Here is a 14,517-nt window from a genome sequence, read left to right as displayed (position 1 = left end):
TACAGATAAAACTGAGACACAGAGAAATTGGATAATTTGCCAAAGTGTCACAGCTCTAAGTAGTGGCACTGATACAGAAAGCAGTCAGTCCTATGTAAGATCTCTTTCCTTCCATTACATTCATAGTAAAATTCTGAAATAGGAGTGCTTTAAGAGGAAAAAAGATGTGAACTCTCTGGGAATAGATAATGTAAGTGACTTTTGGAGTTAGCTTTTTAAAAGGTTGGACAAGAACTACCAGAAAACCATTTTGGTCCTGTGACTAGGAAAACAATTATGTGAGTTTTGATTAGTTAGCCTGTAAACTGGCATAATTGGGATGACTTTTAAAGATTGGACATTGACAGGCATCAGATTTTCATTTAAAAAATTCAGACTTACTCAGAATTCATAATTTCCCTCTGAGTGGAATTATATAGGGATTAGTTGGAAAACACAGGCACTGTTAAACCCTACATTTGAAATAGATTCTTTAAAAATATATAGATAAGCATTGTCCAAAAAATGATAAACATTTTCTGTGTTAATTTCTGTAATAGTTACTTAGAAGAAATCCAAAGTGGACTTCTATAAAAGAAAGTCATAAGTACTTAAGGAGGAGTCATAAGTACTTTATGAAATGTTGAAGTAGGATATTACCCACTATGAATTTACCATTCTATGATATTATGAGTCTATGTAAATAAACTCTTGGCAATTTTTATTTTGGAGGATATTCACTTTGCAAGTGTCCAAGTTACTCAAAGAAAACATCTTTTCTCCATGTTAGCAACTTTCTATTCTATGAGTTTTATTTTCCATATCTATTTTATACTGCTTACTAAAGACTCAGATAATATGTGACATAAATATGTAGTGATGAGTGTATGTCCACACATTTTACCATAGCAGTTTTTTTCTTAGCTTTAAAATTTAGTGATAATATTTTCATGTCATCATCATTACTAAAATTCTGTTTGTGTAAAAAAGCATATTTAGTAATGATCATTGAGTGTCTCATCTAATCACCTTTGTTTATTTTTAAATTAACTGATGGTGACCATTCTTACTATGAAAACTGAAGGAGATTAAAAATAATTTAAACCATGTATACTATCATGTAAGAATTGAATCGCTAGTCTATGTCTGACGCAGGATACAGCATGCTTGGGGCTGGTGCATGGGGATGACCCACAGAGATGTTATGGGGAGGGAGGTGGGAGGGGGGTTCATGTTTGGGAACACATGTAAGAATTAAAGATTTTAAAATTAGAAAAATAAAATAAAATAAAATTAAAAAAAAAAAATAATTTAAACCTATGGATTATGTTATATATAGGAAATTTTCGTATAAAGATAATCAAAATTTTTTAACAGTTGGTATTTTGGGGTTGTAGATTCAGCCATAGCTCATGAATTCTAGTCTTATTTCCAACCCTTAGCTTTATCTGCCATGGCTGTAGTTTTATTTCTTTTAATTACAGAACTGAGGTCAACAAACATAATGATTGAATAAACTTTAAAGGGTTTATATTATATAAACCTAGGTGAAAATTTTTCTCCAAGGCAAGCTCAACACTGAATTTTTAAAATTCCATGCAGCAAAACCATAATACCTGTTACCTATCTTTAGACTATCAGACTTTAAGTTTAAAACAGTAATAACATTTTAGTTTTAAAAATTGGAGAAGGAAGTGGCAGCCCACTTCAGTATTCTTGCCTGGAAAATTCCATGGACAGAGGAGCCTGACTGGCTACAGTCCATGGGGTCACAAAGAATCAGACAAAAGTAAATTTTATATAAAACAAAGATCAAACCAGATTGCCTGTGTGAAATTGTCTTACCTTGGCTGTTAACTTCTTTTGCAGAAGGCTAAATTCTTGTTCTAACTGGACATTTTGGTGCTTTGGCTAAGACAGCAAAAAGTGGTTCCGTTCAGATTAAAAATGATCCTCTAGCACATTGAAATAGGTTCTGTAGAGAAAGAGGAAGTTTATCAATAGTTCGTTCCGGAAGTGCAATAAGCCACAAAATGACTAAGAAAGTACTACTTTAACAGAGCTTAATTTGAAACACAATTTGGAGCTACAGGATTTGAGTGCTTTTAATTAACATTTATAAGTAAACATTTGAGACTCTCTAGTAATGTGATTCAGTCAGTTCAGTTGCTCAGTCGTGTCTGACTCTCTGAGACCCCATGGACTGCAGCACACAGTAATGTGATTATATAGTTTAAATAGTTAAAATAGAGCCTTGGAGAGAAAGTTATATACGGAAAAACTGCCAGTCGGGTTACTACCCGTAGTGAGATTTCTTTTCATAACAAATGAATGATGTGTCCTGTTTACTTGTGTGACGATAGGCAAGTCGTTTTACTTCTGAATCACCGTTTCCTCCTCTGGAGGAATATTTCTGTTACTAGGTTTTGAGAGGATTCAATAAGATAAAATATATAAATGCCTTACACACAGTTGGTAGCCAGTAAATGTTATTTCCTCTTATATAATTTAGGCTAAACCCAGGTAAAAGTATGATTAATTTTTTCCAAATAGTTTCCTAAATGATTTTAAAGTTCAAGTCCACAACTCTTTAATTCCCCACAAACTAGGTAATTGTCAGTGCAAAGTAAAAATAAATTGGGAATCATCTTTTAAATAAGTTAACTAAAAAGTATGTTGAGAAGAGTATGAGTCAGTATAAAAACACATTTCTTTGAGCATGTCACCTTCTAGACTCTCTCATCTGAAAAGTAGAGATCATAATTCTTAATTTATAAATGTATTATGGGATTAAATAAATGTAAAGTGCCCAACATCACACCTATTGTAGTAGATGTTCAGTTCAGTTCAGTCGCTCAGTCGTGTCCGATAGTAGATGTAGTAAGCATTAAACCATGCACTGCTTTCCCCTGGTCACTGCTGAGGAACACAGATAATTAAGACCTAGTTCTTAATTTCAGGGCACTTATAACCTGGTAGAAAAAGAAGATTTTTTTTTAAATATGCTATAAACTTATTTTATAGAATATAATTTGCTATATATATTGAATTGGCCAAACAGTTTGGGTTTTTCTGTAAGATGTTATGGAAAAACCCAAATGAACTTTTTGGTCAACCCAATATAATATAGAGTATGCTACATAATTTTTAAATGTGCTATAAATTTTTGTTTCACTATTTTTAAATCCCTAAATTAATAAGCATGTGGGCCATAGCACCAAATGGTAGAAAAGTGTCCTTGTTCAAAAGTAACTTTTGAACTCAAAACATATCTTAACCTGTCATCTTTAAACAGTGGTTAAGTTTGGAAAGGAACCACTTTCATGAGCTACCATTGGATGTTGTCAGTCTGAAGATGTGTGTTAAATAGCCAAGATCAATTCAGTTCAGTTCAGTCGCTCAGTCGTGTCCGACTCTTTGCGACCCCATGAATCGCAGCACACCAGGCCTCCCTGTCCATCACCAACTCCCGGAGTTCACTCAAACTCACGTCCATCGAGTCGGTGATGCCATCCAGCCATATCTTCCTCTGTCGTCCCCTTTTCCTCCTGCCCCCAGTAGTGAGGGATAAATTTTAAATATTTCTGCAATAGGAGCTTTCTGTTTTGTGTAAAGATGTTCAACATATGTGTTGCATAAGAAAGTAGCTGCCTAGTTAATTTCTAATTTTTAAAAAGACAATCATTTGTTTCCAGTTTCTTGATTCAAGGACTGCTTTGTGTTATCACTGTTTTTGTGCAGTCTCAGATTTTTGATATGCACAAAATGGGAGCTCTGCCCAGGTTCATTTCAAATCTGATCCTTTTTACCCTTCAAAGGTAATCTACTGCTGCTTAGTCACTTCAGTCGTGTCCGACTCTGTGTGACCCCATAGACGGCAGCCCACCAGGTTCCCCCGTCCCTGGGATTCTCCAGGCAAGAACACTGGAGTGGGTCGCCATTTCCTTCTCCAATGCATGAAAGTGAAAAGTGAAAGTGAAATGGATCAGTCGTATCTGACTCTTAGCGACCCCCATGGACTGTAGCCCACCAGGCCCCTCCATCCATGGGATTTTCCAGGCAAGAGTACTAGAGCGAGGTGCCATTGCCTTCTCCGAAAGATAACCTGATGTTACCACAATGGGCATGAGCTTTCTTTTGCTTTCCGTTTTCCTTTGTTGTTGTTTACCTTTTTCTAGAATAATAGGGTTATGATTTGTTATTTGGGAAATGGATTTTTAATAAATTGGTAACAAATTGATAATAAAATTGATGCTCTTTTTCCCTGTCTCATTTTAAGATGTAACCTTAAAAAAAAAAAATGTAACCTACCTAGATCTTTGGAGCAATGGAAATTTTACAGATTTAATCTGATGACCAAAAGCAGTATGATCTAGGGAATTATGCAAAAATTATCAATGCCTCTATCTGGAGCTCACCCCATTTAAATCAGGAGGAAGGGTGTAACTTACACATGGGTGAGTTAAACTCTTCAGGTGATTCTGAATCTCAGTCAGGATGCAAATTACTAACCTAGAAAGAATTGCAGTAATACTTGGAAAAATATATATATAAATGTGTAAAATGTTTCCTCAGCCAAGTGCTCTGTGATGACTGAGAGAGGTGGAATTGAGGGTGTGAGTGGGAGGTTCAAGAGGGAGGGGCTGTATATGTATACATATAGCTGATTCATTTTGTTGTACAGGAGAAACAAACACAACATTGTAAAGCAGTTATACTTCAAATTATTTTATAAAAAAACAACGGCTGTTGTTAGGGGGTGGAGATAGTAGAGACTGGAAGGAGGCCTAAAGGCACTTTCTGAGAAACTGTTCTATTTGTTGGTTAAAAGGTGTTGACATGTGTAAACATTTGTCAAAGTGAATTGAATTGTAAAAAAGAAAAAAACACATATATATATATATATATAAATGTTTCCTTAAATGTCTAGCATATTTCCCAAAATAAATGCTCGAGAAGGGATGAGATTTTTGAAACTGGCCTGGTCTTTAATTATGTTCTCTGTCAGTTTTGGTGGACAGTTGGAAAGTCTCTCAAAGCAATTTTTGCAATATATTAAATTGAAGATGAAAGTCTTGGCTTAAATGTAAGCCACTATTTTACTTGAACCCAATTTCTTTAAACGTTCAACAATTACCTGAGTATCCTATTTTCCAAATTAGAACAAACACACACACATATACACATCTTTTCTTTGCTCATGTCATATTGGATAGTAAAAAAATAAAATTGGTTTATTAGGTTACTTGGCACTCTCAAAGTCCAAAAACTAATCAGCCTTTGAATATTTGATATAAAAAAATCCCATAAGCAATATTTAGAGAGTTACATTACAATTAAACAGTAAGATATGTTTTACATTTACACTTAGCATTCTGTTGAGGCTATAAATCTCATCTATTTCAGTTGTACTCTGTTTCTTATTGATCTTTGCTGTGTATTCTCTAAAATAATCAAGTGAATGCAAATATACATAGTCACTTTTATTCTATCATCTTAATTTATTATACAAAATTTAAAGTTTTAATTAAATATAGTAGAAAATTACTTTCTTATGTACACCACATGTAAAGATGAAAGCATCTGGCATAACATTAGCCCTGCTTATAGGTGAACTGGTATGGATTCTGTCACATTCAGCAAAGAAAGTACCATCTAACTATACAGTTCAACTCTATGTGTTAGGAATGTGACTTCTGTTAGTTGTTAAAGCATGTAATAGCCTCAAGTGACACACTGAAACTCTTCAAAGTTACTTACATTTGGACAAAGATCATGTAGCTACTATTGCTGAACAAGAAAAACTCATAAATTGTCTCTTTCTACCTCAGTCAGTTCCTTCAACATGTCTTTAGAACCTTCCTTGAATGCTTTGTCATTTTATTATTTGCTTTCTAAAACAGTGTCAGACACCGTTTAAATGCAGGCATACTTCTTCCCTTCTCACTTGCTTGATTCTAAGCAAGGCCAACCATGGCAAACTTTAGACCTTCAAACCAACACCTTGGCATTAAATGTCAAACTGACTTCAATTTTACCCCAGAAACTTTCTCATTGCTACTTTGCATTTTTCTTCACTAAAGCATCTATTAGTTAGTGAGTTTTTCAGTTCCTTCTTCATCTTTTCTTTCCCTCGTAGCTGTGAGCACTCCAGTAGATTGCATCATTAGGTTGGGCACTGTGAGCTGTTTTGCTCTTTTCCAAGTGTCTGATTCAGCAGGCCAGAGACCACTGCTTGCCAGAAAATCACCATTGCTCCTAGGCTGACGCTTGCCTACTTGTTTTGATCGTCTGAGAGATGAAACTTTGTTTGCCAGAACCACAGTTGATAGACATAGAATGGTGCAGATAAGAAAGAGCACAGCAATTATGATTAAGCAGACTAGCATGGCCATCTTGTTGTTGTCATCCTCACAGACACCCTTTTTGAAAATTTCACTGTGACTTTTGCTTGTGTTTTCAATGCTCTGTACTGTTGGAGGACTGTTCCTGACAACAGAAGATACAGAAAGCTCCAGTTCAGATTTAGGAGTTAAAAACGCAATGTGAGATGATGTTGCTGTTTCAGGCATGTTTGTAGAATTATCTTTTTTATCTGCTTCAGGAGTTTTAGGGTTTGTGTTAAAGTTTTCATTTTGGCTTCTGTCCATCTTGTTGTGAATATCTGGATCCAAGACAGTAGTATTGTTATCCCACAGATGGGTATAGTTTGCTTTTGTTCCAGGAGACAAAGAAAAAGCTGTTGTCATCAGAAAGGCAAGATGCAGGTAATGTCCCATGTGTCCCATGTCTGTGAGTGTACTGGTAATCTGTAGGGATAGAAGTATAATTTGTTAACTTGTGAAAGAATAATGGTTCCTAGTTTTGGTAATTGTCATTAAAAGATGGATAGACAGTTGATAAGTTTTAGTTATAATTAGCTATAATTACACTCATGCCTGACATTTGCTTTCCTGTTTGAATTCCTTCTGAACTGATCTTTTTTCTACTAGGCTACATATAAAGAAACAGTTTAATTTCTCTTACTTTTTTAATGCTAAAAGGTAGCTACAGATAACTACTAATCATTGTAAACTGAATACCCTGGTTTAAGAGTTTCCTCCCTCTTGAGCATGCTGGAAGAATTTAGCTTTGAGTCACGTACTTCTGCTTTTACTTTTTTGATTCCTCCTTTTTTTTTTTCCTGACCATTTAAGGAAACTCCTTGCAGAAACTCCCCATCCTCTAACAAATGAGTCACCCATCTGTATAGTAAAGGAGAAATGTGACATTTTGCTTCATGTATGAGAAGAAAATGCAAATAGTTTTGCTGGGGGTTCAGGAAAGGGGAAGTGTGGTAGCAACCAAGAGAAAACGGACCTCAAGTAGAAATTCAAGATGTTCTTTTTTCTTCCTGGGTGTTTATCTTGAAGCTTAGACTAAAGCTAGTGCTTAGGAATATATTCCCAGTATTCATGAAAGCACTTCTATGATGATGGGTCTCCCTTCACCTCTATGGCCCCTGAGTTACTGTGGCTTTCTGAAAGCAAAGACATGCCACTTTTCTCCCAAACTTCTGGCATTACAGAGGAAAAGAGGCAAGTTTCTTTTGAATAATCTCATAAGTTCAACAAAAGATATTGACCTTTCTCATTATCATTTGTGCTTAGAATTTTTCTGTGAATATTTTGACCTAATCTTTAAAAAATAAGGTATACAATAAAATAGAAATACAATATCAGGATCATGGGATTCAGGCTCAAGTGGGAAGTCAGTGCAGATCATAAGTCTCAACCTATAAATGAAAAAGTGGAATTTCGGTTTTGGGTCTGAGCTCGCTGGAAGCCAGTCCACAAAGGGGAAAACTCTGTTCCTAATTTTTCTTATCCGTCATAAGACTGAAAATTTAAATGCAGCTGGCATATTTGTTCTGGGTACTGGTAAGCCAAGGAAAGATTCATTACATTATTGAGCTATCTCTTTTAAAATAGTATTCCAGTTTGTCTGGGCCACTTCTGTAAGAGTGTTTTATTGTTTGCATTTATATGAATAGGGAAGTCGGAGCAAAAACTAGGTTATTCCTCTGTTGTTTAGTCAGTCAGTCCTGTGCCACTCTTTGCGACACCATGGACTGTAGGCCACCAGGCTCCTCTATCCATGGAATTTTCCAGGCAGGGTTACTGCAGTGGGTTGCCATTTCCATTCCCTGAGATATACCAAATAAAAGTGCCTGTTTGCCTATTATATGTAAGTTTCTCTCAAACTAGAAAGTACATGGATGTGAGTTTGTTTTTAATGCAAATTTACTCCATAGGTCTAGGAGGGACCTGAGAGTTTTAACCAATTCCAAGGTGACACAGATACTGTTGCTTCTCATGTTTTGTTTTTTTTTTTAACTGAAGTATAGTTGATTTGAGAATAACAAATGTGACATATTGTTACACAAATGAAAGTAGCATGTAATAAACAATGCCAACTAGAAACTAACCTCTGAAGTAATATTTCCTATTGATAATATGGAGGGGAAAAAAACCCTTTCTTATGTGTTCTAGAAGTAAGATTACTTTTCGGATTATAATTTTTATAGACAGTTAAAGATATTGTATACTGACTTGTCTATAATAGTGTTTGAATTCAATTTTTAAGTTGAATGACATAAATCTTTGGATTTATGGAAGTACTTGTGATTCTTCCACAAAGAGAAAGACTTTAAATTGGATTATCAAATAATTTCCAGCCTTTTATACTAGACTGGACTTCTGCATGAGATGCTAAAAATGATTTAAAGCAAGTTATTCTTGTCACATTAGTTCATTAGCCTTGTAATATGTATCGTAGTGTTTGTACACATTCTAGCAGTGCTCACCACAGGACAGATAATAGGCCCGCTGTTGATGGTCTTCAGCCAGATGTCCTGTCATCCCCAAATAAACAAACCGTTAACAAAACGAGGCTCTGATGCCCTTTCAGATGCCTAAGAGTAGAGGGCTGCCTCTACATCTCTAATGTGCGCAGTGGAGGCCAGGTTATATTATGAAAACTTTCCTCCATCTCTGCCAGTTTTCAATAAAATTTGTAAGGCCTAAGCATTAGTAACGAGAAATTTTTTTTAAAACTTACTTTAATAGGTAAAACTTGACAATTCACTGAAGAGACTAAAATCAAATTCTACTTAATCTTAATTTAAAGCTCTGTGTTGATGGTAGCTCTTGCCATTTCTTACTTAGATTTTACTTAATAGAACAGAGAAGAAAACAGCATACGTGTTCCGTTACTAATTCTACTTTGTTAGTACGATTCTTAAGCACTGTTCGAAAGTATTTCCTCAAACACTAATCTGAAAGAAGTTATAAATGAAAAGGCATAAGAAAAGCCGTATATATGACCTACCTTACAAAATGCTTGGTCAAAATCTTATAACCTGATTTTAATAAGCCACTTCTTTTCTTTTCTTGAAGTACAGCTTCCAAATAATTTAAAGCAGAATAGACTTGAAGAATCTAAACCTAAATCTGCAGTTTGAAAAAAAAAGGATATGTACAGCTAGCTTTCCACTAACCACAGATGACACATTTCCTTTCCACTGCAGCTAAAGCACATGTCACAGGGGAAAAAAAAATCTCCAACTTGTCTATTTGGCCACGGCATGACAGGAGGCTTTGTAGGACAAATCCCCGCCTCCAGGGTAGGGAGGGTTTTCTGTTTAATGCCTTTTGACTCTATGCTTATTATGTATGTCTGCTATATGCTTTCAAATGCTATGTTAGTATCTTTCAGAAAAACAGAAAATAACATTTCCCCTGAGATTGAGCATTAAATCTTCTCTAAAAATTGTATTTGTATACCACAGACTGATTTGATAACATGAGTTTGGTGACCCAGGATATTGGTCAGATAATAGAAACAGTAATGTTTATAACCAGCATTTCAAAGTATGGAAATGCAGCAGTGGTTTGGAGAGAATATCTAGTAAACTTAGGTTATAAGGGACCAAAAAAAATCCCTTATAGTCTAAGTGTAGTGTACACACACACACACACAGACACACAGACACACACACACACACACACACACACACACTCCCCTCTAATGTCCTGTCAGGACTTCATACTCAATGTGTCTAAAATGGACTCATTTTTCCCCAAAAGTGACTGCCCCTTGAGATCTCTGTTTTTATTCAGGGTGGTAGCATTCTTTGTTATGGCAGAGCCTTGGTATACAGCAAGTCCTTTTAATTCAGATCCTTTGTTTCAGCCTTGATAAAGACCTTGATCATGCTGATCCTTTCTTCATATTTTTGGATCAGTTTCTTTTCTCACTGTTAGCCTTGTATATATTTTAGATGCTTATTAAACCATACCTAGACTACTATAATATCTTTTTTACTAGCCCCAACTCCTTCTTATGTGTTGTATGTATCACTTCCTGTGATCATACCACCTTTTTCTTTTTAAAAAAATGTGGTCAAACCTAACACCTGCAGCTGCAATTCAGAAATGTTTGTGCACATAAACATCAGATGAAAACATTGTTTAAAAACAATGAAAATCTCCAGGCCCCACTGGATAGATTCATATGTAGTAGTTCTGGGCTAGGACAGGAAACTGCGTTTTAATAAGACACAGAGTCGATTCTGCCGCTGGTGTGCCACAGAACATCCTCCAAGAAATACCAAGCTCTTAAAAGAAAATCTGAGCCCCTTAGTTTTGCCCCTGAGCGGTTTTGGTCCCTTCACAATTTGGCTGTTCTGTATTTTTCCAGCTTTCTCTCTTAAAATCTGTCTACATGAATCCTCCATTCTAGCTCAGCTAGCTGATTCTTGCCTCAGCACATGTAGTTGCCTGTTTTCCCCCCTCCTTACCTCTCTCCATGAGGCCTGCCATTCCCTGCTCTTGTTGAATTTGAAATTCCTCCTGCCCACTTCAGCATCTTCTATGTAGCTTTCACTGATTACCCAGTTGGTGTTGATTTCTCCCTCTATTGAACTTCACAAAAGTATCTTTCTGTGCAGTTTCTTTGACAAGTGATTACATACTACCTCGTATCTTTTCTTTGTTCTTAAAATACTTTTTTTTAAGATGACTTAACTTGTCATATTGTTATCTTATTTTCTCCCAATAAGATTTAAAACTCTTAGGAAAGGATATTTGTTTTAGCTTACTTTGTAGTACCACCAGAATCATCAAGTATAGAACATTGGGCCAAAGTTAATATAAGGTTGATTTGTTTTGAAATTCAGGTACTGTATTTGGGGGCTTTCTGATGGTCCTTCTTTTAACTACTCATATTGATTAGCATTCTTTTGAATGTAGACAACATATGACATAGACAACTTAATCAAAAAATGGAATGTATTGGCTCACACAACTGAATAGTACAGGAATAAATTTGATCCCAGGAGAGGGGCTTTATCTAGGATTCAAAAGAAATGGCCAGGGCCCCAGTTTATCTTGTCATTTCTCTGCTCCATTTCTTCAGTTTTTAGGCAGGCTTTTCATTCATATCATAAGGTAAACAGGCTAACAACTCTCAGAGCTTTATGTTCCTTTAATTATAAACGTCAGGGAAGAAAAAGATCTCAGTTCTCAACAATTTAAGCTGAAGTCTTTGAATTGGGCCTACTTGGCCCGGTTGTCCTAGTTTGAGTCACATGATCATTGTTGAACCATTCTCTCTGGTCATGGCAGATTAAATGAATTGACTAAATTCATTCAGTTTACTCCAAGGCTCCAAGTGGGTCATTCCCACCCAGATAGTTCACCTGGGAACTTGGGTGTGCCTGGAAGCAGCCGATCCGTGTCCACTGCCTTCCTCCTTGCTTGACTGTGGTAGACAAGTTTGTGTTGCTGTTGTTGCTCAGTTTTTGAACTGGGGATTTGTCTCTTCCATTCTACTTTAGCCTTCTCAGCGTCTTAAGAACAAGTGGTTTAAAAACTGGATCCAGACTGTATAATTGTTTCATATTATAGTTTGTTTTCTCTAGAAAACTAATCAGAAAATAAAGGAATAAAGTAGATTTGTAGCATCTGTATATTCCTTCAGAACTGTTAATGATTTGTGTCCTTTTTTTCATCTTCCTTAGGTTCAAAACTGGTCAAATCAATGGTGATTTGCTGATATACCACGTCTTATTGACTTTAAAGCCATATTATGCAAAGCCATATGAAATTGTAGTGGACCTTACCCATACTGGGCCTAGCAATCGCTTTAAAACAGACTTTCTCTCCAAGTGGTTTGTGGTTTTTCCTGGCTTTGCTTATGATAATGTCTCTGCAGTATATATCTATAACTGTAACTCCTGGGTCAGGGAATATACCAAGTATCATGAGCGGCTGCTCACTGGCCTCAAAGGCAGCAAAAGACTCATTTTCATAGACTGTCCTGGGAAACTGGCTGAGCACATTGAGCATGAACAGCAGAAACTACCCGCTGCCACCTTGGCTTTAGAAGAGGACCTGAAGGTTTTCCACAACGCTCTCAAGCTAGCTCACAAAGACACCAAGGTGTCTATTAAAGTAAGTTACACTGCCTGTTAGGTAAGTGATTCATTGCCTTGCTTGACTAACCAGCCAATCTACTAGACTCCCCAGGGTCCCTGTAGTACTGTACAGCAAATGTCAAGTAAGTCCAGATGGAGGAAAACCAAGCTTTCTGTCTTCATGGAGGACCTGCAGAAGGCTGGAGAGGTGTCCACTTAATATAATTTCCAGGTTGGATTGGAGGCAGGAGAGTAGTATAGAGTGGGCGGTTTGCTGCATATCTGTCAAATGGCAGGAATATATGAGGAGTGGGCACTACCTATTGAGAGTTCTTTTGATTATTACATGCTTTTTAGCAGAGGATGAACATGAACCTTCAGGATAACCTTTGTAATTATCCATAGGATCTCAAGCTTTAAAAAACTAAAAATTTTTTTCTGATGTTTTCAGTTTCTTTTGACAGCACTTATCACAATTATTATTGAACCTGTTTGAATATATAATGGTGGTAACTCTTCTTTAAATGGCAAACATGGTATTTTGTTTGGTTGGTTGGTATTTGAAACCTCTCATTTCTACATAATGAAATTTAATCCTTTTCTACTCTACCCTCTTGCTGCCATTTTCCAGGTTGGTTCTACTGCTGTTCAGGTAACCTCTGCTGAGCGAACAAAAGTCCTGGGGCAATCAGTCTTTCTCAATGATATCTATTATGCCTCAGAAATTGAAGAGATCTGCCTGGTGGACGAGAACCAGTTCACCTTAACTATTGCAAACCAGGGCACACCGCTCACCTTCATGCACCAGGAGTGTGATGCCATTGTTCAGTCTATCATTCACATCCGGACACGCTGGGAGCTGTCGCAACCAGACTCCATTCCCCAGCACACCAAGATTCGGCCAAAAGACGTCCCTGGGACACTACTCAATATTGCATTACTTAATTTAGGCAGTTCAGACCCTAGTTTACGGTAGGTTTTTTAAAAACTCATTTCAATCTTATTTAAAGTTTGTTGGTTTTAAAAATGAGATCAATTAATATATTTTTAAGGCAGCCTCTACCTTAATATTATAAATTGTTAGCAGCCATTCTAAGTAGGTAAACCCATGAACTATGTAAATCTGAATGGGGTGATTTATACCAAACCAGTGTTCCTTCAGCTTTCATTTGAAACATACAGCATGGCCATTTTGGTGGGGATTTTTTGTTTGTTTGTTTTTCTTTTTTAAAAAAGTTTTTTTTTTCTACTTCTAAATAAAATTTCTCCTTTTCTGAGTTCTCTAATTTTTCCCATATTTAAAAGTACATCACTATTTAACTCCCTTGCAATCAAATAAGAGTATCATTATTTGAAAAGGAAGGCTTAATTTTCAGTAATTCAGTAACATTACATAGTTTCTGCAACTGTGTAACTTTAACAAAATTCTTGAAAGAAAGCTTAAGACAAATATAGATGTCAGATGAGCAGAGTTATAATTGGATCTGGTTAGGTTTAGTATCTAAATGAATGCGAAAAGGACAGGGCCTATGGCATCAGGAGTTTTGGTTTAAATCTAGACCTGCTGCTCTGTATGACTTTGGTCAAGGTACTGAAGTTCTGCAGATGAGCTCTAGTTTCCTGCCTTCCTGTAAACTTACAAAAGTTTAATAAATGTGTGGTAGCAGAGCATAGCATCTAGCAAATAGTTTGTGTTTAACAAATATTTCCTCCCAACTCCCCACCGGCCCCCCCAACCCTTTCCTCTCTCTGCCAGTGTCTCCACACCACTTCCCTCTTCTGCCCCTCTCCTTTTCATGTTAAGATAATTTTTTGCCCCAAGTACCTTGGGACTATCAGGTTTTTACAGATATAAATTCTTGGCTTTGGAAAATCTTCCCTAGGGTATAATATAGCTCAGGTTTTATAAATGGGTTTTTTATAATTCCAAATCCTCCATAATTTAAAAGGAAAAGAAATAAGCAAGATTTATTTATCTGGATGGTCCTTATGGAGTCCATGAACTCCCAGAAAATACAAACAAAATTTCACATATACTTACCTTTCATTATCTGTGAGGAGTCTGTGACACCTACTCCCAA

General features: G+C 36.3%; 2 protein-coding genes across 2 annotated transcripts in view; one reads left to right on the top strand and one right to left on the bottom strand.

The window, feature by feature from the left end:
• Nucleotides 1–14,517, top strand: part of NF1 (neurofibromin 1) — a 249,573-nt gene that overhangs the window by 195,698 nt on the left and 39,358 nt on the right. The window contains exons 37-38 of the mRNA XM_052658746.1: nucleotides 12,041–12,473; nucleotides 13,068–13,408. Coding sequence (XP_052514706.1) covers nucleotides 12,041–12,473; nucleotides 13,068–13,408 — 774 coding nt within the window. The remainder of the gene's footprint in view (nucleotides 1–12,040; nucleotides 12,474–13,067; nucleotides 13,409–14,517) is intronic.
• Nucleotides 6,069–6,767, bottom strand: EVI2A (ecotropic viral integration site 2A). Its single transcript, XM_052658750.1, has one exon. The coding sequence runs from the start codon at nucleotides 6,765–6,767 to the stop codon at nucleotides 6,069–6,071; it is 699 nt and encodes a 232-aa protein (XP_052514710.1).

The sequence above is a fragment of the Budorcas taxicolor genome, chromosome 19, assembly GCF_023091745.1.
Source record: "Budorcas taxicolor isolate Tak-1 chromosome 19, Takin1.1, whole genome shotgun sequence".
Lineage (NCBI taxonomy): Eukaryota > Metazoa > Chordata > Mammalia > Artiodactyla > Bovidae > Budorcas > Budorcas taxicolor.
This window is presented reverse-complemented; position numbering and strand designations above follow the sequence as displayed.

Coding starts and splice junctions, on each gene's coding strand:
- EVI2A (XM_052658750.1), bottom strand. CDS start 6,767: ATGGGACACATGGGACATTACCTGCATCTTGCCTTTCTGATGACAACA.